This window comes from Taudactylus pleione, unplaced genomic scaffold (genome assembly GCF_031769625.1).
Source record: "Taudactylus pleione unplaced genomic scaffold, aTauple2 ptg000462l, whole genome shotgun sequence".
NCBI classification, from domain to species: Eukaryota; Metazoa; Chordata; class Amphibia; order Anura; family Myobatrachidae; genus Taudactylus; species Taudactylus pleione.
This window is the reverse complement of record NW_028284864.1, coordinates 826,517-853,142: the sequence shown is the minus strand read 5'-3', so window position 1 is coordinate 853,142 and position 26,626 is coordinate 826,517. Positions and strand designations below refer to the sequence as shown.

At 40.1% G+C, this 26,626-nt stretch overlaps 1 protein-coding gene across 1 annotated transcript in view; it reads left to right on the top strand.

The window, feature by feature from the left end:
• Positions 1-26,626, top strand: part of MYBPC3 (myosin binding protein C3) — a 165,698-nt gene that overhangs the window by 60,521 nt on the left and 78,551 nt on the right. Inside the window, exons 13-15 of the mRNA XM_088448639.1 lie at positions 4,198-4,322; positions 7,084-7,189; positions 13,654-13,820. Of these exons, the coding sequence (XP_088304765.1) occupies positions 4,198-4,322; positions 7,084-7,189; positions 13,654-13,820 (398 nt within the window). The remainder of the gene's footprint in view (positions 1-4,197; positions 4,323-7,083; positions 7,190-13,653; positions 13,821-26,626) is intronic.

Genomic DNA, 26,626 nt, shown 5'->3' with positions numbered 1-26,626 from the left:
CAATTATTATTCTGAGTATCCTGCCATATTATTCTGAGCTTCAGCTTCACACTTTATGTAACAATGATAGAATGTTAAATCAATGTTACCCTTTGCGTGTAATGTTGATATAATCATAAAACACTGTGGGCCTGATTCAGAGCCGGACGCTATTTGCGGTCGTTCGTCCAGAAAATAGGGGTGGCTATTCAAATGAACCGTTCGCTCTTTGCGGACTGTTCACGCCTCTATTTCTGAACGAGCGAACAAAACTTGCGGTTGTTTTTTGAAAAAATATGCCCCCTGGCCGCTAGCATCCTACGTCATGTCCGCCATTTATTAGATTAATCGAGTACATCGACCAGCGTATGAACTGCTCGCTATTCTTGTGGTTGGTTTTTCCTACCAGAATCTTGCGAGCAGTTCTGGCTATAAAATAACCCAGTGACGTGGTCAATGACGCTGCTGTATTAATTATGCACACCCATAAAACGCCCGTTTTGACCTTTAAGCACGCCTGTGTTCGGATCTTCACTCCCCGTTTTCAAACACCTTCTCCTGTTACCACCCACATACGCCTCCTCCTGTCACTCAAAATAGCAGGCATTCGCTATTTAGCGAACAAAAACGATTTTCGGCTGCACTGACTGGTTCGCGCATGCATATTACGATCCGTACGCATGCGCAGTTGGGCAAACATCGCTCGGAGCGAACGAGCGGCCGCTTACGAGCGGCTCTGAATCAGGCCCAGTATCCATATAAGAGCTACCTTATAACTACTAGTACCACTAGTAAATGGAACCTCAGACCCACCCATATGCCTCTCACAGCTCCCCCACTTGTCTACAGCTGGAACCTGCAGACTCTGCAACTCAGCTGAAGGAAGAAGAGGACACTGCAATCCCTCTTCCCCCTTTAATTGGTCCGTTTGGTATGCAGAACAAGTCACGTGATACAGGAGTAAACTACTCCTTATTAGTCTTATCCTCTGCTTTATACCAAATCTGAGAATTAGGGCCCCATTTACTAACGAACTAAAATACCAGCGGAAATTTTAATTTACTATCCCTGTGATACAAACGAAAATTCCACTGGTATTTAGTAATACTTACCCCTCCGGTGAGGTCCTGCGAAGTCCTCGCCCTCGACGAGATCCTCCGCTGCCAGCGACGGGGCTCCAGTGTTATGCGCATGCACAACGGTCCGTCTGCTCATGTGCATGACACGGAGACCCGGCGGTGCCTGGAAGGCTTCGCTGAAGCCGAAAAGGCACCGCCATGCTCCATTGCCAGTAATGGGGCCTGCAACGCTCTCACCATCTGGTGAGAGCGATGCTGAAAAAACAGCGATAATCTAAGATTACCGCTGTTTACTAAATACAGAAAGATGGTGTAACCCCTTTGGCGAGCGCTAAAGGGGCTATATTTTGTTAGTAAATGGGGCCCTAAGTCAGATAAAGAGCAGCTGGCCAATGTGGAGCCAAATCTGCCCTTGCAGGCACACAGAGGCCCTCATTCAGAGGCGGTCGCAAGAAGCGATCGCTCTCTCAGAATGAGGGCGGCCACTTCTTTTTTTTTAGTGCGGCCTCCTGGTCGCTAGCTAAGCTGTGGTATTAGGGCCAGTATACCTCAGTATATCTCAGTACCCCCTCCATCCAGCCCGGAATCGGTATGAATTACTTGCGTCCGGCAGTTCAAATCCCGACAGCGGCTGGCCAACATGGCTGAAAATCCCGATCGTCCCAAGGTAAGTATTTACTAACCTAACCTCCCCCCCTAACCCTAACCCTCCTTAGGGGTGCCTAACCCTAACCTTCCCCCCAGTGCCTAACCCTAATCCCCCCTCTAAGTGCCTAAACCTAACCCCCCCTAAACCTAAGTCCCCCAGAGGAGTGCCTAACCCTAAGTCCCCCCACCCCCCGGGGGTGCCTAACCCTAACCCTCCCTTCCCCTAGTCTAACCCTAACCTCCCGGGGGGGTGCCTGATCCTAACCCTCCCCCCCCCCATCCTTCGATCGGGATGTCGGGCGCCGGTCTCCCGGCGACGGTAAAATGACAGGCGTCTAGATTTAGACGCCTGTCATTTAACCCTCGCCGGGATAAAGCAGTCGGGAAGCCGGCTGTCGGGATTACGTCTGCTTACCTCCGGCCCTGGCTGGGAGGCAGGCACATTTTTATTAGCATAGAGCTAAAACAGTGCACACCTAATAACTGTACAGCAGGTACACTACATATTCAGTCAGACAGAAGAAAACACTGTATATAGTGCCTAGAACTCCTATACATCCATGTTTTCTCAGCCAATTCCCATTTTTCTCCACTGAAAATCCTTAACTTGGAACTATGGGCCTGATTCAGCAAGGAACGCAATGGTGCTTTCACACGCCCTCAGCCGCTGCGTGTATATGCTAATTAGTGCATATGCACGGCAACCGCAGCACAAGATGCAGACACTCAGCAATATAGAATAGAATGCCGCCCATCTCCCTTTACTTACAGCCTGAGTAGGCCGCAAGATAGCGAAAACATCGGTAACATTGCGAACCATCAAAACCATACGCAGAATAGTGGCTGACCTGACCCTCCGCAGAATTTGCTACATCTCTGTGTAGGGTCTGGCAGGGGCTAATTTATGCACACATCTTCAACGGCGTCGAAACGCACTGACACGCCAGCGTTCGCACGATCACACCCCGTCACCACCCACAAACGGTACGTCCTGTCAATCACTGGGTGGTAGGTCTGCGTTCTGTCTGCGATCACGTTCCCCTTCGCAGCGCCTGGTTGGCGCACGCGCACTGCGTCTTATATGCATACGCAGATTGCAAACATCAGCCAGCTGCGTGCGAACGCACCATTGCGTTCCTTGCTGAATCATTATATATTCCTATAATCCAGATTTCTAATGCAACTGGATTGAAGGAGTTGGTGAAAATATTTTCTAACCCGACTGTTTTATTGCAATCAATACTCAACAGGAATCATGCATCTGGTCTATGGGCTGAGCAAATGTCATATTTATTTATTATTACCAATATTATTTATCACATATAACAACAGTTGTTTCAGTAATACGGAAATAGTCATTATATTAGATGGAATGTATTGATGTGAAAGTGCTACTGTGACATTTGAGCAGGTTGCTATTAATGTTGTGTTTAGGTCACACTGTGTTGGGAGTCTCTATTTTATGCACAAATGAGGGGGAGCCCCAAAACGTTTGGTTTTAGGAGAATGTTAAATAGCGCTACAGCAACTTCCTCACACATTGTATACGGTACACTGCAATTTGTCTGCCGAATGCAGTAGATATCTGTGACTTCTCTGCATTATTTATGGCAGGGATGGGGAACCTCAGGCCCGGGGGGCCGTATAAGGCCCTCAGAATAATTTGGTCTGGCCCTCGGAGCTTTTTACTGCTAGCCTCATCTGGCTTACAGGGAGCCTAGAATGGAACCCTGCAACCAGAATCTATGCAGCAGTGCTGCCTGGGGCATTCCTGCAGCACTTCAGGCGGTCACATCGCTGCCCTTACAGCTCCCCGGAGCATCCTCAGGATGCTCCAGGCAATGCTGTAATCACCAGCGATTGTGGGCCCGCACTCGTGTGACGTCACATGGAGGTGCGTGGCCTACACCGTGCCTGCGAATAATGTTATATATCAAAATGGCCCTCGGCAGAAAAAAGGTTCCCCACCCCTGATTTATGGGCTGAAGGTCTTGATAAATAGGATGATTGACTGAGTGTGCGCGCGGTGTACTCTTGTTCTGTATTTTCTATTGTTACTGACATAGGCTGGTATCCAATTACCGCGGCTAATTACCTCGCCCGGGGTGAAACCAAATCCGTGATAAGAAGCCATTTTTCTCCCGATTGTGGCAGTGAAAATACATAGGTCCACGACTTTTCGTGGATCCTATGTGTTTTCGTGAGAAAAACAGAAAATTTTCGGACGTAAAAAACGGGGTTTAATTGGATACCACCAAAAAATTGGCGAAAAAGACCCGAAAATCGTAAAACAAAAACCCTGTTTTTTTGCGTCACAAACTTTTTCGCTGCTAATTGGATACCGGCCTTATTGTTGAACAGAAAGAATTGTCAGCTGCTCAGTTATTTAAGTTATTAACAGCTTTCCATTGGTTCTCATCTAGAAATACGGGTGTTTGTGATTGTAAGTCATAAGCTATGTACTGACCCATTTGTACCCTGAATTTCTTAGGTATATCTTTGAGAGCATTGGTAATAAAAGGATTCTGACGATTAACCATTGCTCGCTGGCTGACGATGCTGCCTACCAGTGTGTGATTGGAGATGAGAAGTGCTTCACCGAGTTGTTTGTTAAAGGTTTGTATCAATATGGCGAGGTCCGAAACTGCCATCAAAGTGACAGGATAATGACAGTCACCAGCTGCCCATGTTCTTTACATTTTTCACCTTAAGGGCCATATCCCATTAGCCGCAAATAGCCGTTTTTCGGCAAACAAAAAGGCCTAACGTGCAAAAATAAAGACTTATTGGGCTATCCTACTTGCTGCGGTTTTCGCACGTGCGATTTCTCCTTAGATAAAGGCCACAAAAAGTTTTCACCATCCCAGAGCAGGTGAATAGATGTGCAAAATCCCTATTTTTGCCTGAAAATGTTGGGACTTCGCTTAGAACCCCTTGGACACCCCTTCCTTAATGGGTTTACAGTACTGGCGCAGGTATTTTTGGGGGCTGAATGGATGGGACAGGAATTTTTAGGATTGCAGGTGCAAGTGACAGGTGTATTTTTAAATTATTTTTAAAAAAATGCACTGTTATGGCTGAAAAAATATCCTTACACCTATTTTAATGTACCCCCAATTTAACTGTAGCATTTATTTTGGGCAAAATGTGATGCTTTTTATCATTTTTTAACAGCTATTGAAAAATGCATATAACACAATTTAAGAACCCTAATGCTGGGTGCACACGGGACGGTCTGTTCAGGGAACGATATCGCTGAACGATCTCCCTTGAAATTCCTGGTGTGCTGGATGAACGATATTGTTCATCCACACACCAAAGATATCACCAACGATGAACGACCAACGATCGCAAACCCCTATGGAAAATGCACAATATCGTCCAGATTGGCCCGCATGCATGCCCGATGGACGATATCATTATCATCCAGCGGGAGCGCACATGGTTGGTCGTTCATTGCATACACACGGAACGATATGAACGATATATCTTTGAGTGATATCGTTATCGTTCATATTGTAATGATATATTGTTCCGTGTGTATGCACCTTAAACCCTTTGGTTATGGCCACTAACGCAATTTTACACTATTACCCTACCTTAGTTTGATTTGTTTTGTGGTACAGGCTGATTTCCGCATTCTCACTTGCATTTTTCTCATATAACACCATGACGAGTTTTCGGGCGAATGCCGCATTGTGTATTTTGCAATAGAATTGCGCAAATAACGGGGACGCACATACGTGTGAAAAGCGACATATTCGGGCGAATACCGTACGTAGCAGGCTTTATGATATCACTAGGATAGGGTTAACTAATAATGTACGGCGGATTTTTATCTGTGCCTTACTGTATCATTACCTCCTGACTTTCTGTCTAGTTTCTCCTTATAAACTAAAAAATTATGATTTCTTTTAATTGCCAAAGGTGCATATACACACAACAAATTTTCAACGATTATCGATAACGATATCGTTCAATCGTTGAAAAAATCGTTCACTTTCTGAGTTAAAAAACGAGGAACGATTATTGTTCATGCGCGTTCACGTTTGTAGTTCAGTCAGACTGACCAACTCAACGATTTTCAATAAGGGAATATGCAAAACTCGTTTGTAGTTCAAAAAAATTGTTCATTACATTTAGTAAGTGAGCAATTTTAGTAAACGATTTTCGTTCATTTTCCCTTAAAAAAATTAACGAAAATCGCTTACTAAAATCGTTCATTTACTGAATCACTGTGTGCGTATGCAGCATAAAACTGCATACACACACAACGATTTTGTTACCAACGATTTTATGAACGATTTTATGGCAGATTATCTGTCAGATTTTTTAAAATGTAATGAACGATTTTTTTGAACTACAAACGATTTTTGCATATTCCCTTAATGAAAATCATTCAGTTGACAAGTCTGACTGAACTACAAACTACAAACGTGAACGCGCATGAACGATAATTGTTCATCGTTTGACTCAGAAAGTGAACGATTTTTTAAAACGATTATCGTTAAATATCGTTTAACGATAATCGTTCAAAAAATCGTTGTGTGTGTATGCAGCTTAAGGTGCATACACACACACAACGATTTTTTGAACGATTATCGTTAAACGATATTTAACGATAATCGTTTGAAAAAATCGTTCACTTTCTGAGTCAAACGATGAACGATTATTGTTCATGAGCGTTCACGTTTGTAGTTTGTAGTTCAGTCAGACTTGTCAACTGAATGATTTTCATTAAGTTAATATGCAAAAATCGTTTTTAGTTCATAAAAATCGTTCATTACATTTATGGAGCGTACACACGGTCAGATTTGTCAGATTTGTCAGATGAACGACTGAACGATTAAACGATTTGAACGATTTGGACGATTTGACCAAAGTTTTGAACGATTTGAACGATTTGAACCATTTTTGACTGCATTAAAATGAATGGAATCGTCCAAGTCTGACTGCAAACCCATCAGATGTCAGATATCGTTATCTGACAAACGGGAACGCGCATCGTTGATCGTCCATCGTTCAGGCATGTCAGATATGAACGATTTTCCTTCAGATATGAACGACTGAACGATTTTTAAATCGTTATCGTCCATATCTGAAGAAAAAATCTGATCGTGTGTATGCACCATAATGAAGGATTTTGTTTGAACTACAAACGATTTTTGCATATTCCCTTAATGAAAATCGTTGAGTTGACAAGTCTGACTGAACTACAAACGTGAACGCGCATGAACGATTATCGTTCATCGTTTGACTCAGAAAGTGAACGATTTTGAACGATCGATTCAAATGATTAAAATTAGGAATCTATGGATAATCACCTGGTGTAAAGCAACCGTCTTGTGTTAACCAATGTAATACACTTCTCCTTCAGAGCCTCCGATCCTGGTCCTCCGTCCCTTGGAAGATCAAGCGGTGATGGTCGGAGAGCGAGTTGAGTTTGAGTGTGAGGTGTCGGAGGAAGGAGCACAGGTGAAATGGTAAGAGACACCATGGAGAAAGCACATAGTATCGAAGGAGTATTTTCTAGTTCTGTCTGTGCACAATACCACTAGATATTGACGAACATTTATTAGTCTTAAGCAGACTATTAGGGCAACTGGTGGTCCAGAATTCAAAGTTTAGGGGTTAAATTTACTAACTGGCGCTTTTCAGAGCTCTTTTGGCTGGTTGATTTATTCGAAGGTTTTCAATAGTCATAATTCTCAAAATGGTTCAGACATCAGCAGTGAAACTGACATACAAAACTGTTACAAAGCAGAGTGTGTCCAGTCATAATGGCAACTTGCCGATTTTTTGGAACTCCTGGCCACTAAGGGGGAGGGGCTGGGTGCATCACATCACATTATAATCCTTTCAAATCATGGGTCTCAGAAGAGGGGGCAGAGCCAAAATGACGTTATTCTCCTACTGGTCCCGCCCCCTACACAGGGATCCACAATTCCTGGCATTCTACTTCTCATCCTGCCCACTTCACTAGGAAGTGTGCAAGATGCGGGAGATCAAACCACTCTTCCTGGGGACTACCCAAAAAATTGGGAGACTCCAAGACATACGGGAGTGTAGGCAAGTATGCATAATGGATTTTTTTTTCTTCTAAAGTAATATGATGATTGACAGCCCAAGTTTCATTGTTACTGGAGTTGCATCCATGGCTTGCAAGCTATCCTTCAATCTTGCCCAAAGTATTGAAGTCACAGCTCGCCTGGTGGCAGTTGACCTTTGCACGTATAGAAGAACTGCTAAGGAACCTGTATCTATTCTACAAGCGTTAAAACCAGGCTTCTGTATTTATAAACTTTGAGTTGATGGCCATGTTTGGAGATTAGTGGAAGTTCCTTGAAATGGTGCGAGCAGCTGGTCTCATGGTTCCCACCCTCGTGTTAACTTGACCCTTTGCCACTTTGCAACATGAGCCTCCAGTCACTGTACATGTTTGCACCATGTCTTTTAATTATGAGTCTGGGAGCGATCGTAGCTCCTTTTTATACTGAGAAGTACCACTGGCATTCCGAGGAACGAGTCTTACATGTCTCTGAGGAAGTGTTGGCATTTTACCAAATCTCCTTGCACCCTTCTTACAACCCTTATAATTGACAGAGGATATATTTCAGCCTTTAAAATAGCACCTCTCCCTAGTGGCCAATATGTCCCTGTACCAAGCCTGTAAACCTGACTATGCCATCTCAACTATGTCATCTCGCACCTGCCAAAATACCTCTTCCAGCATCGCAAACTCAGTTAAACTTTGTCAGCAGAACTATGAAAGGCACCTTGGAAGAACCTTGGTAATTTATTAGTAAGCAGCCACTCATGCAAAGAATCCGTGGCATCTTGCTTGGAAACACAAATCTCACCCCCTTTCGATGCTTCTCTTGGAATATCTGTATCTTTTCTATTTCCTATAATATTGGCACCATGAAATAACAGGACTGGGGTTTTGCCCATAGTGCAGCAAGATAGGGAGATGTCTCAAGGAGCAGGTTAATACAAATGTATATAAAAATTATAATTTCCATACTGATAAAGTGTCAATTAGAGCTTAATACAGGTTGAGTCTCCCATATCCAAAATGCTTGGGACCAGGGGTTTTTTGGATATCGGATTATTCCGTAGTTTGGAATATTTGCATATTATAATTTTATAATGAAGTATCTTGGGTATGGGACCCAAATTTAAACACAGAATGCATTTATGTGTTATATACACCTTATACCCACAGCCTGCAGGTCATTTTATACAATATTCTCAATAATTTTGAGCATCAAAGAAAGTTTGTGTACATACATGAAATTCATTTATGTTTCATATACACCTTATACACACAGCCTGAAGGTTATTGTATACTGTATTTTAATGATTTTGTGCTTTAAAAAAGTTTGTGTACATTGAACCATCAGAAAGCAAAGGTTTCACTTTCTCAGTCCTACTAAAAATATTCCGTAATTCGGAATATTCCGTATTTCGGAATATTTGGATATGGGAGACTCAACCTGTACCTTGTTGGTAGATGTAACATTGCTTAAAGTGTCACCATTTGTCATTCATGGCATTTTATGGGCAGTTTATCCTGTCTTACATGATCCACTTGCATTAACGCTTTGTCAGCTATCAGTTGGGAGAAGTATGAAGCTTTGCAGAGACAGGGTGGCATGGAGGTAGGGGTGCGGCTACTAAATGTGCAGGCTTGTCTAAGGGGTCTGGTAGGTGCCCAGGTCAGCTGTGGAAGGGGACAGACAGCCTCTCTGATCAGAAAGCCGCCAAGCATAATTCGTTTATAGATTTCCTGAATTTGACCATGCCTCCCCATCATCCGGGCCCATCATTGCTCTCTACGGCCCTGGTGAAAGCTGGGTGTTAATAGGCAGCATATGACTAGGGGGCCCATTTATCCAGTGTTGGACTGGGGCATGAAGGGCCCACATGGGAATGCAGTGGTAGGGGCCATGCTTAAGGGGTGTGGTTATCCATCAGAGGGGGTGTGGCCAGTCACCCAAAATGCTTGGATAATCAATAGGTGTAGATTCTATAGAATGGAACCAATCACCCATATTGATCAGTGGTACTGCTCCACCAGATAACTGACCATCTAATAGAGTAACAATGTATAATTTGAGGTCTGGAACCTGACACCTTGAAGAGGGGGTGGGCCCTTAGGCAGTGGGACCCATGGGAATTTCCCCTGTACCCCTGTGGGCCAGTCCAACCCTGCATTTATCAATATATATTTGGGGGATATTCCCTAAAAACAGCCATTTTCTGAGGGTACACACAAATATTAAGTATCTCCCAGATGTACTATGGAGTGATCACAGCAGATATTTCTGATATTTGCCACGGTCCCTCGATTTTTGTCCACAAATGCAGCCCACATAGGTTTCTGCGGCTGCTGTGCTGCCGGGTTTACCAAGCTCTGGAATGCAACGCTTGTCCCCAGTATGATGACGCCATCTCCAGATGGCGTTACTCATTTACAAATTCCAATGGCCGCGCATTGGCCGCCGTGGACCCGAACCAGAAAGAAGTGTGATCATGCTTCGCCAGGACGGGCTCTTATCTGAGTCCATTTAGTACATTTGTGTGAAAATATTCATTTTCACATTGCGAATTTGGACTTAAAATATATTTTACACCCGCATTAAGTATGCAAATTGTTATACATATGCATGGGTGTATCTATAATGGGTGCAGGGTGTGAGGGGCACACGGGCCCCCGGGTCCAGGGGGGCCCCACACCGCACACCCTGCACCAATATAATTTAAAACTCACGTCTATGGTCCCGCGTCGGGTGTCGGCGCTGGACACAGAACACCGGAAAATGGCCGCTGCGGCCATTTTTCCGGCGCTGTGCGCATGCGCAGTAGACTCTGGACACACTCTAGTGCCCAGAGTCTACTGCTTCTGCGGTGACCGGCCAGCCACGTAAGTCAGCTGCTGGGGTGAGAGGAGGAGGGGGCGCTGCACAGAGAATGCACACGGGCCCCCTCCTCTCTTAAGGCGCCCCTGTACATATGTCATAGATGAGATGGCACTTGTTTGAATGTAGTTTTAATATCAATTTTTCATTTTACAGTGAAAACATTTCTAAAAATGTTAAAACCTTCTTAGAAACAGATTCTGTAAAAACAGATGTCACCTAACATGATGCAACATCCTACATTTGTAGCAGGCATTATTGTGTTGTTAGGCAAACAGTAACCGCGAAGATTAGCTGAGTTACAGTTGCTGACTGTATAACACCAACTCTATATTAATCACTGTAAAAGTCTTGCAACTGACCCTTGATCATATCCCCAGTGTCCTTGGACAAGGCACTTACTATATACTCACTGTATTATATTAGAATTATAACATAATTTATACAATACTGCTAATTTGTACATTCTTTTTCCATCTCACTGGAGCGGTGGGCAGATGCACTAAGCTCTGCTAAGTGATTAATTGGAGAGTGATTAACTACCAATCAGCTCCTAACTGTCAATTTTTAAACACATCAGAATGAAAACGATTACTGTACATATGAGATGGTATACTGACTGTATTGTGTCCCAGCTCAGGCAGGGGAACACACTTATGTTCTTCCATAACAAGAGCGCCACCTATGTGTATGTAAAAAACAGTGCATATAGTTTTCAAAGCAAGAAAAAAAAGAAATATGATTAATTTCTTGCCAAACAACACGATATAATACAAGTATTCTTTTTAGAACAATTACTCTTTAAATTAGACATACAGTAGGAGCAACCAAATTTTCTGTAACGTTGCAAGTACTCATTGCATAATAATATAGCTAGTCCGGATTATGGGGCTGAATAACGATTATCAGGAATCTGCGCGTGCGCAGGACCCATTTTGCGAGTGTCAGACTGCTTACTCAGCTGGTTGGTGTCCGCTGTCGCGAACATCGACCACCGATGGTCGAGATGGTGATCCCAGCTTGCGGCCTCCGTCGCAGAACTGGGATCGCAAAAGCAGCAGGGGGTGTCATACAGAATTACAGAATTGCAAAGATGCCCGCATCTTTGCTGAATCACCCCCTATGTTAGTGTGTTGCTGCCAGCTGAGTAGATCCATGTTTGTTTGTTTTTTGTTAATTTGTATTTAAACATATTTTTATTGTAGCGCGTGAAATATAACAACGGGCAATCAAAATAAAAGATGATCGCCAGAAAAAATACAAAACCAATGTAGAAGTGCTGACAAGAGAGAGACAGAAGGGGCTGGCTGGAGAGATACTGCGGGGCTGGAGAGACTTTATGGGGCTGGAGTTACAGAAACACGGGGGGCCCTGCCTATTTTGTCAGTCCTGGGCCCCACAATTCTGATGGCAGCCCTGTTTCCAGCTTCCTTGCCCGACCATAGCGCGTGGATGGAAATAGGACAGCCATTTCAGGTGGCTCTATTGCACGCAGCAAGGAGTGGGTGCAAGTTTAGATACTATTCATGATGGTTGTGGCTGTGGTCATAAAAACAGAAAGCAGGCCAGGCTTACACATACAGACATACGGATATTCACTATACATGAGTGGATTCTCGCATTAGCATAAAGATGTTAGTAGCTACCGCGGTCGAACGGAGAAGTAGCAGTGGATGCGCCCGATTTACAATTAGGCCCACAATGTCCAATGTATTACTCAACCCAATGGAAGCGCCTGCTGACCGGCCCTTATGAAAAAAATCTTGTAATCGGTGCCCAGGACAGTTGACAAGCCGTCTCACCCACGCACAAGCTGGCCCAGCAAGGCAACAAGTGACCATTACAGCTTAGGCCAGTATTGCTGAGCTGCCCTGGTGGGAAAAAGTAAATAAATCAAAACAAAAAAAGATTTTTAATAAATATGTAAAATGCCCCTCTCAGCAACTTGGAGAGATGTCAAGTTATTTGTATGGAATCAGTGAAATCCTTTTTTTTCTCTATTAATGACAGCGGTTTTAATTTTATTTTTCTTTCTTTATGTATAACATTTATATACATTTTTTGCTTAAATTCCACTGTCCCGGGATCTTTTCACCAGCCAAAGTGCGGCGAGAAGCTTCAGGCAGCAACGGTTCACTGCACACAAGTGGTAGTATTGCACAAAATAAATTGAATAATTAATATTTGCACCCACCCTACACTTTATATGTAAAAATAACATAAGTCCAAGTTTTTGGCCGCAATAACATAAAAGCTAAAGAATTGAATGCCGTGAAGCAAAAAAATATATTGCTTTCTGACACATATCGCATTGGCAGTGTGAAAACGGTAAATGAATTGGCCCCTGAAGTATGAAATATCCTGCATTATCTCTGTTCAGAACTAATTAAATAAGGACACACAGATATTATGAACACCAGGGGGCAGATTTACTAGGGTCCTTATTTAAAGGTGGATGCAGCGGTGTCACCCGGTACGCGGAGGGATGTTGCGCACCACCAAAAAGGGGTGTGGCCTCCTGGAAGGGGCATGGTCACGTGGGGAGAGCGTGGCCTTGCGGCCCGAACCGGGTCCCGTGCTTATTACCTAGGGGGGGGGCATTGCCGGAGGTGCAGACTGCCCTGTTTCAAAATGTGCAGTCACAACAGCAATAGTGTGCACCTCTGAATCAGGCCCTAAAGCTTCTAAAAATTAAAAATGGAGGTGTTGCCCATAGCAACCAGATTGTAGCTATCATTTCTCTATTGCATGCGAGAAAAATCCGATTGGTTGCTATGGGCAACACCTACACTTTTCATTTTTAGACGCTTTAGTCAATCTACCCCCATGTCCTTTTCCATCACACATTGTTCACATTTTGGGGATATTACAGATAATCTGTTGAAGCCTAGAAGAGGTACAATAAACCGTAAGGAAATAGTTACTGTAGATCATGCTGTTAATGGTTAAAGAACACCGATTATGAGCTGTGTATTAGCCCGTGAAGGTGATGGACATATCCTGTGACAACTTTCTGTTTCCTACAGGGAGAAGGATGGGGTAGAACTGACTAGAGAAGAAACCTTTAAATATCGGTTTAAAAAAGATGGGAAGAAGCATGTCCTCATTATTAACGAATCAACATTGGAGGATAGCGGCAACTACACTGTCAAGACCAATGGAGGAGAGTCTGTGGCTGAGCTAATGGTTCAAGGTGAGCTTAAGGGGTAGTGGTACGAGGTGAACACTCAAGATGATGGTGCAAGGTGAGTTTCAGGGGTGGTGGTACAAGGTGACAACCCGAGATGAAGGTACAAGCTAAGTGTCAGTGATTATAATACAAGGTAAACACCCCATATGCTGGTATGAGGGCTGAGTGAAAGGTTATGGTATAAGGAGGATTACAGATGATGATGATGCAAGGAGGTCAAGAATAATGGTATGAGGGGCATCAGAGATGATAATATGAGGGGTCTCAGAGATTATGGTGAAACGCGGGGGTCAGGGATAGTGGTATAAAGGGAGATCAGAGATGATCATTTAAGGGTTATTCAGAACTGATGGCACAAAGTGAGTGTCAGAGCTGATGGCACAAAGTGAGTGTCAGAGTTGATGGCATAAAGTGAATGTACAAGGTTGGTGTTAGAGATGATATAGGATTAGTGTTTGAGACGATGGTACAGGATTAGTGTTAGAGATGATGGTACAGGATTAGTGTTAGAGATGATGGTGCAAGATTGATGTTAGAGATGATGGTACAAGATTGATGTTAGAGATGATGGTACAAGATTAGTGTTAGAGATGATGGTACAAGATTAGTGTTAGAGATGATGGTACAAGATTAGTGTTAGAGATGATGGCGCAAGATTGATGTTAGAGATGATGGTACAAGATTAGTGTTAGAGATGATGGTACAAGATTAGTGTTAGAGATGATGGTACAAGATTTTCTGATTCTACCTCTACTTCAATACCTCTATCAGTTGGAGTACCGCAAGGCGCAGTCTTAGGTCTTCTGCTTTTCTCAATCTATACCACCTCTTTTGGCAAACTAATCAGTTCTTTTGGTTTTCAGTATCTTCTGTACATGGACGATACTAAAATCTACCTATCCTCCCCAGATTTGTCACCATCTGTTTCTGGCCCGTGTCACTGAATGTCTTTCTGCCATTTCATTTTGGATGGCATCTCGCTACCTCAAACTTAATATATCCAAAACATAATTCATTATATTTCCACCTGCCAATAGTAGTTACCAACCTGATATCTCTATCACTGTTGACAACTCGACAATCAACCCCACCCCACAAGCTCGCTGCCTAGGTGTCATCCTTGACTCTGAACTGTCCTTTGTTCCCCACATTCAATCTGTCTCAAAATCCTGTTACATACATCTAAAAAACATAGCCAAAATTTGATCATATCTTACACAAGACACTGCAAAAACTCTAATCCATGCACTCATTATTTCCCGCATTGACTATTGCAATAGTCTCCTTACTGGTCTTCCCAAAAACAGGCTCTCCCCACTACAATCCATTTTGAATGCAGCTGCGAGGCGGATCTTTCTCGCCAAACATTCATTGTCTGCTGATCCACTCTGTCAGTCCCTCCATTGGCTACCGGTCTTCTATCGTATTCAATATAAAATACTTGCACTCACACATAAAGCTATAAACCAAAATACACCAACATACATTTTTTCACTTATCTCAAAAATTTTTCCAACCCGACGTCTCCGCTCTGCACAAGATCTGCATCTCTCATCCATACACATTAATTGTTCCCATGCAAGGTTACAGGACTTTTTTCGGGCTGCACCCACCCTGTGAAATGCCCTCCCACACACAATAAGACTTTCCACTAGTCTCCAAACCTTCAAGCGTTCTCTGAAAACTCACCTCTTCAGACAACCTTATCAGATTCCAGAATTTCCTACATAACCTTTATAGCTTCCATATCTAACTCCCTTCTTATAGTTTTTACATATCACATTTTCTCTCTCTTCAATTTCACATCCTGCTGACCCTAGGCCAACTTTCCTGTGTGACTGGATCATACAGCTCACCAAAAACCTCTGCATTCGGGCTGGACCAATTTGCAATATATAGCACCTATCCTTGTGTATCAACACCTAGGGGTCTATTTACTAAGCAGTGTTAGGAGACAGAGTAAAAAGTGATAAGGTGCCAGCCAATCAGCTCCTAACTGCCATCTCACAGGTTGTGATTAAAAAATGACAGTTGGGAGCTGATTGGCTGGTACCTTATCACTTTTCACTCTGTCTCCTAACACTGCTTAGTAAATAGACCCTCTATTTCCCTATAGATTGTAAGCTCGCAAGCAGGGCCCTCTTACCTTTATGTTTGTCTCTTACAACCCAGTTTTGTTCTATTAATGTTGTTTCAAATTGTAAAGCGCAACGGAATATGCTGCGCTATATAAGAAACTGTTAATAAATAAATAATAAATAAGATTAGTGTTAGAGATGGTAGTGTATGATTAGTGTTAGAGATGGTAGTGTATGATTAGTGTTAGAGATGGTAGTGTATGATTAGTGTTAGAGATGGTAGTTTTAGTGTATGATTAGTGTTAGAGATGGTAGTGTATGATTAGTGTTAGAGATGGTAGTTTTAGTGTATGATTAGTGTTAGAGATGGTAGTGTTAGAGATGGTAGTGTATGATTAGTGTTAGAGATGATGGTGTATGATTAGTGTTAGAGATGGTGGTGTATGATTAGTGTTAGAGATGGTAGTGTATGATTAGTGTTAGAGATGATGGTGTATGATTAGTGTTAGAGATGGTGGTGTATGATTAGTGTTAGAGATGGTAGTGTATGATTAGTGTTAGAGATGATGGTGTATGATTAGAGTTAGAGATGATGGTGTATGATTAGAGTTAGAGATGGTGGTGTATGATTAGTGTTAGAGATGGTAGTGTATGATTAGAGTTAGAGATGATGGTGTATGATTAGTGTTAGAGATGGTAGTGTATGATTAGTGTTAGAGATGGTAGTGTATGATTAGTGTTAGAGATGGTAGTGTTAGTGTATGATTAGTGTTAGAGATGGTAGTGTATGATTAGTGTTAGAGATGGTAGTGTATGATTACTGTTAGAGATGATGGTGTATGATTAGTGTTAGAGATGGTAGTGTATGATTAGAGTTAGATATGGTAGTGTATGATTAGAGTTAGAGATGGTAGTGTATGATTAGAGTTAGAGATGGTAGTGTATGATTAGTGTTAGAGATGATGGTGTATGATTAGTGTTAGAGATGGTAGTGTATGATTAGTGTTAGAGATGGTAGTGTATGATTAGTGTTAGAGATGGTAGTGTTAGTGTATGATTAGTGTTAGAGATGGTAGTGTATGATTAGTGTTAGAGATGGTAGTGTATGATTAGTGTTAGAGATGGTAGTGTATGATTAGTGTTAGAGATGGTAGTGTATGATTAGTGTTAGAGATGATGGTGTATGATTAGTGTTAGAGATGGTAGTGTATGATTAGTGTTAGAGATGGTAGTGTATGATTAGTGTTAGAGATGGTAGTGTTAGTGTATGATTAGTGTTAGAGATGGTAGTGTATGATTAGTGTTAGAATTGGTAGTGTATGATTAGTGTTAGAGATGGTAGTGTATGATTAGTGTTAGAGATGGTAGTGTATGATTAGAGTTAGAGATGATGGTGTATGATTAGAGTTAGAGATGGTGGTGTATGATTAGTGTTAGAGATGGTAGTGTATGATTAGAGTTAGAGATGATGGTGTATGATTAGTGTTAGAGATGGTAGTGTATGATTAGTGTTAGAGATGGTAGTGTATGATTAGTGTTAGAGATGGTAGTGTTAGTGTATGATTAGTGTTAGAGATGGTAGTGTATGATTAGTGTTAGAGATGGTAGTGTATGATTAGTGTTAGAGATGGTAGTGTTAGTGTATGATTAGTGTTAGAGATGGTAGTGTATGATTAGTGTTAGAGATGGTAGTGTATGATTAGTGTTAGAGATGGTAGTGTATGATTAGTGTTAGAGATGGTAGTGTTAGTGTATGATTAGTGTTAGAGATGGTAGTGTATGATTAGTGTTAGAGATGGTAGTGTTAGTGTATGATTAGTGTTAGAGATGGTAGTGTATGATTAGTGTTAGAGATGGTAGTGTATGATTAGTGTTAGAGATGGTAGTGTATGATTAGTGTTAGAGATGGTAGTGTTAGTGTATGATTAGTGTTAGAGATGGTAGTGTATGATTAGTGTTAGAGATGGTAGTGTTAGTGTATGATTAGTGTTAGAGATGGTAGTGTATGATTAGTGTTAGAATTGGTAGTGTATGATTAGTGTTAGAGATGGTAGTGTATGATTAGTGTTAGAGATGGTAGTGTATGATTAGAGTTAGAGATGATGGTGTATGATTAGAGTTAGAGATGGTGGTGTATGATTAGTGTTAGAGATGGTAGTGTATGATTAGAGTTAGAGATGATGGTGTATGATTAGTGTTAGAGATGGTAGTGTATGATTAGTGTTAGAGATGGTAGTGTATGATTAGTGTTAGAGATGGTAGTGTTAGTGTATGATTAGTGTTAGAGATGGTAGTGTATGATTAGTGTTAGAGATGGTAGTGTATGATTACTGTTAGAGATGATGGTGTATGATTAGTGTTAGAGATGGTAGTGTATGATTAGAGTTAGAGATGGTAGTGTATGATTAGAGTTAGAGATGGTAGTGTATGATTAGAGTTAGAGATGGTAGTGTATGATTAGTGTTAGAGATGATGGTGTATGATTAGTGTTAGAGATGGTAGTGTATGATTAGTGTTAGAGATGGTAGTGTATGATTAGTGTTAGAGATGGTAGTGTTAGTGTATGATTAGTGTTAGAGATGGTAGTGTATGATTAGTGTTAGAGATGGTAGTGTATGATTAGTGTTAGAGATGGTAGTGTATGATTAGTGTTAGAGATGATGGTGTATGATTAGTGTTAGAGATGGTAGTGTATGATTAGTGTTAGAGATGGTAGTGTATGATTAGTGTTAGAGATGGTAGTGTATGATTAGTGTTAGAGATGGTATTGTTAGTGTATGATTAGTGTTAGAGATGGTAGTGTATGATTAGTGTTAGAGATGGTAGTGTATGATTACTGTTAGAGATGATGGTGTATGATTAGTGTTAGAGATGGTAGTGTATGATTAGAGTTAGAGATGATGGTGTACGATTAGTGTTAGAGATGGTAGTGTATGATTAGTGTTAGAGATGGTAGTGTATGATTAGTGTTAGAGATGGTAGTGTATGATTAGTGTTAGAGATGGTAGTGTATGATTAGTGTTAGAGATGGTAGTGTATGATTAGTGTTAGAGATGATGGTGTATGATTAGTGTTAGAGATGGTAGTGTATGATTAGTGTTAGAGATGGTAGTGTATGATTAGTGTTAGAGATGGTAGTGTTAGTGTATGATTAGTGTTAGAGATGGTAGTGTATGATTAGTGTTAGAGATGGTAGTGTATGATTAGTGTTAGAGATGGTAGTGTATGATTAGTGTTAGAGATGGTAGTGTATGATTAGTGTTAGAGATGGTAGTGTAAGATTAGTGTTAGAGATGGTAGTGTTAGTGTATGATTAGTGTTAGAGATGGTAGTGTATGATTAGTGTTAGAGATGGTAGTGTTAGTGTATGATTAGTGTTAGAGATGGTAGTGTATGATTAGTGTTAGAGATGGTAGTGTATGATTAGTGTTAGAGATGGTAGTGTATGATTAGTGTTAGAGATGGTAGTGTTAGTGTATGATTAGTGTTAGAGATGGTAGTGTATGATTAGAGTTAGAGATGATGGTGTATGATTAGAGTTAGAGATGGTGGTGTATGATTAGTGTTAGAGATGGTAGTGTATGATTAGAGTTAGAGATGATGGTGTATGATTAGTGTTAGAGATGGTAGTGTATGATTAGTGTTAGAGATGGTAGTGTATGATTAGTGTTAGAGATGGTAGTGTTAGTGTATGATTAGTGTTAGAGATGGTAGTGTATGATTAGTGTTAGAGATGGTAGTGTATGATTACTGTTAGAGATGATGGTGTATGATTAGTGTTAGAGATGGTAGTGTATGATTAGAGTTAGAGATGGTAGTGTATGATTAGAGTAAGAGATGGTAGTGTATGATTAGAGTTAGAGATGGTAGTGTATGATTAGTGTTAGAGATGATGGTGTATGATTAGTGTTAGAGATGGTAGTGTATGATTAGTGTTAGAGATGGTAGTGTATGATTAGTGTTAGAGATGGTAGTGTTAGTGTATGATTAGTGTTAGAGATGGTAGTGTATGATTAGTGTTAGAGATGGTAGTGTATGATTAGTGTTAGAGATGGTAGTGTATGATTAGTGTTAGAGATGGTAGTGTATGAATAGTGTTAGAGATGATGGTGTATGATTAGTGTTAGAGATGGTAGTGTATGATTAGTGTTAGAGATGGTAGTGTATGATTAGTGTTAGAGATGGTAGTGTTAGTGTATGATTAGTGTTAGAGATGGTAGTGTATGATTAGTGTTAGAATTGGTAGTGTATGATTAGTGTTAGAGATGGTAGTGTATGATTAGTGTTAGAGATGGTAGTGTATGATTAGTGTTAGAGATGGTGGTGTATGATTAGTGTTAGAGGTGGTAGTGTATGATTAGTGTTAGAGATGATGGTGTATGATTAGTGTTAGAGATGGTGGTGTATGATTAGTGTTAGAGATGGTGGTGTATGATTAGTGTTAGAGGTGGTGGTGTATGATTAGTGTTAGAATTGGTAGTGTATGATTAGTGTTAGAGATGATGGTGTATGATTAGTGTTAGAGATGGTGGTGTATGATTAGTGTTAGAGATGGTGGTGTATGATTAGTGTTAGAGGTGGTAGTGTATGATTAGTGTTAGAGATGATGGTGTATGATTAGTGTTAGAGATGGAAGTGTATGATTAGTGTTAGAGATGGTAGTGTATGATTAGTGTTAGAGATGGTAGTGTTAGTGTATGATTAGTGTTAGAGATGGTGGTGTATGATTAGTGTTAGAGATGGTAGTGTATGATTAGAGTTAGATATGGTGGTGTATGATTAGTGTTAGAGATGGTGGTGTATGATTAGTGTTAGAGATGATGGTGTATGATTAGTGTTACAGATGATGGTGTACGATTAGTGTTAGAGATGGTAGTGTACGATTAGTGTTAGAGATGGTAGTGTATGATTAGTGTTAGAGATGGTAGTGTATGATTAGTGTAAGAGATGGTAGTGTATGATTAGTGTTAGAGATGATGGTGTATGATTAGTGTTAGAGATGGTGGTGTATGATTAGTGTTAGAGATGGTAGTGTATGATTAGTGTTAGAGATGGTAGTGTATGATTAGTGTTAGAGATGGTAGTGTATGATTACTGTTAGAGATGATGGTGTATGATTAGTGTTAGAGATGGTAGTGTATGATTAGAGTTAGAGATGGTAGTGTATGATTAGAGTTAGAGATGGTAGTGTTAGTGTATGATTAGTGTTAGAGATGGTAGTGTATGATTAGAGTTAGAGATGGTAGTGTATGATTAGTGTTAGAGATGATGGTGTATGATTAGTGTTAGAGATGGTGGTGTATGATTAAAGTTAGAGATGGTGGTGTATGATTAGTGTTAGAGATGGTGGTGTATGATTAGTGTTACAGATGATGGTGTATGATTAGTGTTACAGATGATGGTGTATGATTAGTGTTAGAGATGGTAGTGTACGATTAGTGTTAGAGATGGTAGTGTATGATTAGTGTTAGAGATGGTAGTGTATGATTAGTTTAAGAGATGGTAGTGTATGATTAGTGTTAGAGATGATGGTGTATGATTAGTGTTAGAGATGGTGGTGTATGATTAGTGTTAGAGATGGTAGTGTATGATTAGTGTTAGAGATGGTAGTGTATGATTAGTGTTAGAGATTGTAGTGTATGATTAAAGTTAGAGATGGTGGTGTATGATTAGTGTTAGAGATGGTAATAGTATGATTAGTGTTAGAGATGGTAGTGTTAGTGTATGATTAGTGTTAGAGATGGTAGTGTATGATTAGTGTTAGAGATGGTAGTGTTAGTGTATGATTAGTGTTAGAGATGGTAGTGTATGATTAGAGTTAGAGATGGTAGTGTATGATTAGTGTTAGAGATGGTAGTGTATGATTAGTGTTAGAGATTGTAGTGTATGATTAAAGTTAGAGATGGTGGTGTATGATTAGTGTTAGAGATGGTGGTGTATGATTAGTGTTAGAGATGGTGGTGTATGATTAGTGTTAGAGATGATGGTGTATGATTAGTGTTACAGATGATGGTGTACGATTAGTGTTAGAGATGGTAGTGTACGATTAGTTTTAGAGATGGTAGTGTATGATTAGTGTTAGAGATGGTAGTGTATGATTAGTTTAAGAGATGGTAGTGTATGATTAGTGTTAGAGATGATGGTGTATGATTAGTGTTAGAGATGGTAGTGTATGATTAGAGTTAGAGATGATGGTGTATGATTAGTGTTAGAGATGGTGGTGTATGATTAGTGTTAGAGATGGTGGTGTATGATTAGTGTTAGAGGTGGTGGTGTATGATTAGTGTTAGAGATGATGGTGTATGATTAGTGTTAGAGATGGTAGTGTATGATTAGTGTTAGAGATGGTAGTGTATGATTAGTGTTAGAGATGGTAGTGTTAGTGTATGATTAGTGTTAGAGATGGTGGTGTATGATTAGTGTTAGAGATGGTAGTGTATGATTAGAGTTAGATATGGTGGTGTATGATTAGTGTTAGAGATGGTGGTGTAAGATTAGTGTTAGAGATGATGGTGTATGATTAGTGTTACAGATGATGGTGTACGATTAGTGTTAGAGATGGTAGTGTACGATTAGTGTTAGAGATGGTAGTGTATGATTAGTGTTAGAGATGGTAGTGTATGATTAGTGTAAGAGATGGTAGTGTATGATTAGTGTTAGAGATGATGGTGTATGATTAGTGTTAGAGATGGTGGTGTATGATTAGTGTTAGAGATGGTAGTGTATGATTAGTGTTAGAGATGGTAGTGTATGATTAGTGTTAGAGATGGTAGTGTATGATTACTGTTAGAGATGATGGTGTATGATTAGTGTTAGAGATGGTAGTGTATGATTAGAGTTAGAGATGGTAGTGTATGATTAGAGTTAGAGATGGTAGTGTTAGTGTATGATTAGTGTTAGAGATGGTAGTGTATGATTAGAGTTAGAGATGGTAGTGTATGATTAGTGTTAGAGATGATGGTGTATGATTAGTGTTAGAGATGGTGGTGTATGATTAAAGTTAGAGATGGTGGTGTATGATTAGTGTTAGAGATGGTGGTGTATGATTAGTGTTAGAGATGATGGTGTATGATTAGTGTTACAGATGATGGTGTATGATTAGTGTTAGAGATGGTAGTGTACGATTAGTGTTAGAGATGGTAGTGTATGATTAGTGTTAGAGATGGTAGTGTATGATTAGTTTAAGAGATGGTAGTGTATGATTAGTGTTAGAGATGATGGTGTATGATTAGTGTTAGAGATGGTGGTGTATGATTAGTGTTAGAGATGGTAGTGTATGATTAGTGTTAGAGATGATGGTGTATGATTAGTGTTAGAGATGGTGGTGTATGATTAGTGTTAGAGATGGTAGTGTATGATTAGTGTTAGAATTGGTAGTGTATGATTAGTGTTAGAGATGGTAGTGTATGATTAGTGTTAGAGATGGTAGTGTATGATTAGAGTTAGAGATGATGGTGTATGATTAGTGTTAGAGATGGTGGTGTATGATTAGTGTTAGAGATGGTGGTGTATGATTAGTGTTAGAGATGGTGGTGTATGATTAGTGTTAGAGGTGGTTGTGTATGATTAGTGTTAGAGATGATGGTGTATGATTAGTGTTAGAGATGGTAGTGTATGATTAGTGTTAGAGATGGTAGTGTATAATTAGTGTTAGAGATGGTAGTGTTAGTGTATGATTAGTGTTAGAGATGGTGGTGTATGATTAGTGTTAGAGATGGTAGTGTATGATTAGAGTTAGAGATGGTGGTGTATGATTAGTGTTAGAGATGGTGGTGTATGATTAGTGTTAGAGATGATGGTGTATGATTAGTGTTACAGATGATGGTGTATGATTAGTGTTAGAGATGGTAGTGTACGATTAGTGTTAGAGATGGTAGTGTATGATTAGTGTTAGAGATGGTAGTGTATGATTAGTGTAAGAGATGGTAGTGTATGATTAGTGTTAGAGATGATGGTGTATGATTAGTGTTAGAGATGGTGGTGTATGATTAGTGTTAGAGATGGTAGTGTATGATTAGTGTTAGAGATGGTAGTGTATGATTAGTGTTAGAGATGATGGTGTATGATTAGTGTTAGAGATGGTAGTGTATGATTAGTGTGAGAGATGGTAGTGTATGATTAGTGTTAGAATTGGTAGTGTATGATTAGTGTTAGAGATGGTAGTGTATGATTAGTGTTAGAGATGGTAGTGTATGATTAGAGTTAGAGATGATGGTGTATGATTAGTGTTAGAGATGGTGGTGTATGATTAGTGTTAGAGATGGTGGTGTATGATTAGTGTTAGAGGTGGTAGTGTATGATTAGTGTTAGAGATGATGGTGTATGATTAGTGTTAGAGATGGTAGTGTATGATTAGTGTTAGAGATGGTAGTGTATGATTAGTGTTAGAGATGGTAGTGTATGATTAGTGTTAGAGATGATGGTGTATGATTAGTGTTAGAGATGGTAGTGTATGATTAGTGTTAGAGATGGTGGTGTATGATTAGTGTTAGAGATGATGGTGTATGACAGAGTAAAAAGTGATAAGGTGCCAGCCAATCAGCTCCTAACTGCCATCTCACAGGTTGTGATTAAAAAATGACAGTTGGGAGCTGATTGGCTGGTACCTTATCACTTTTCACTCTGTCTCCTAACACTGCTTAGTAAATAGACCCTCTGTTTCCCTATAGATTGTAAGCTTGCAAGCAGGGCCCTCTTACCTTTATGTTTGTCTCTTACAACCCAGTTTTGTTCTATTAATGTTGTTTCAAATTGTAAAGCGCAACGGAATATGCTGCGTTATATAAGAAACTGTTAATAAATAATTAATAAATAAGATTAGTGTTAGAGATGGTAGTGTATGATTAGTGTTAGAGATGGTAGTGTATGATTAGTGTTAGAGATGGTAGTGTTAGTGTATGATTAGTGTTAGAGATGGTAGTGTATGATTAGTGTTAGAGATGGTAGTGTTAGTGTATGATTAGCGTTAGAGATGGTAGTGTATGATTAGAGTTAGAGATGATGGTGTATGATTAGTGTTAGAGATGGTGGTGTATGATTAAAGTTAGAGATGGTGGTGTATGATTAGTGTTAGAGGTGGTAGTGTATGATTAGTGTTAGAGATGATGGTGTATGATTAGTGTTAGAGATGGTGGTGTATGATTAAAGTTAGAGATGGTGGTGTATGATTAGTGTTAGAGATGGTGGTGTATGATTAGTGTTAGAGATGATGGTGTATGATTAGTGTTACAGATGATGGTGTATGATTAGTGTTAGAGATGGTAGTGTACGATTAGTGTTAGAGATGGTAGTGTATGATTAGTGTTAGAGATGGTAGTGTATGATTAGTTTAAGAGATGGTAGTGTATGATTAGTGTTAGAGATGATGGTGTATGATTAGTGTTAGAGATGGTGGTGTATGATTAGTGTTAGAGATGGTAGTGTATGATTAGTGTTAGAGATGATGGTGTATGATTAGTGTTAGAGATGGTGGTGTATGATTAGTGTTAGAGATGGTAGTGTATGATTAGTGTTAGAATTGGTAGTGTATGATTAGTGTTAGAGATGGTAGTGTATGATTAGTGTTAGAGATGGTAGTGTATGATTAGAGTTAGAGATGATGGTGTATGATTAGAGTTAGAGATGGTGGTGTATGATTAGTGTTAGAGATGGTAGTGTATGATTAGAGTTAGAGATGATGGTGTATGATTAGTGTTAGAGATGGTAGTGTATGATTAGTGTTAGAGATGGTAGTGTATGATTAGTGTTAGAGATGGTAGTGTTAGTGTATGATTAGTGTTAGAGATGGCAGTGTATGATTAGTGTTAGAGATGGTAGTGTATGATTACTGTTAGAGATGATGGTGTATGATTAGTGTTAGAGATGGTAGTGTATGATTAGAGTTAGAGATGGTAGTGTATGATTAGAGTAAGAGATGGTAGTGTATGATTAGAGTTAGAGATGGTAGTGTATGATTAGTGTTAGAGATGATGGTGTATGATTAGTGTTAGAGATGGTAGTGTATGATTAGTGTTAGAGATGGTAGTGTATGATTAGTGTTAGAGATGGTAGTGTTAGTGTATGATTAGTGTTAGAGATGGTAGTGTATGATTAGTGTTAGAGATGGTAGTGTATGATTAGTGTTAGAGATGGTAGTGTATGATTAGTGTTAGAGATGGTAGTGTATGATTAGTGTTAGAGATGATGGTGTATGATTAGTGTTAGAGATGGTAGTGTATGATTAGTGTTAGAGATGGTAGTGTATGATTAGTGTTAGAGATGGTAGTGTTAGTGTATGATTAGTGTTAGAGATGGTAGTGTATGATTAGTGTTAGAATTGGTAGTGTATGATTAGTGTTAGAGATGGTAGTGTATGATTAGTGTTAGAGATGGTAGTGTATGATTAGTGTTAGAGATGGTGGTGTATGATTAGTGTTAGAGGTGGTAGTGTATGATTAGTGTTAGAGATGATGGTGTATGATTAGTGTTAGAGATGGTGGTGTATGATTAGTGTTAGAGATGGTGGTGTATGATTAGTGTTAGAGGTGGTGGTGTATGATTAGTGTTAGAATTGGTAGTGTATGATTAGTGTTAGAGATGATGGTGTATGATTAGTGTTAGAGATGGTGGTGTATGATTAGTGTTAGAGATGGTGGTGTATGATTAGTGTTAGAGGTGGTAGTGTATGATTAGTGTTAGAGATGATGGTGTATGATTAGTGTTAGAGATGGTAGTGTATGATTAGTGTTAGAG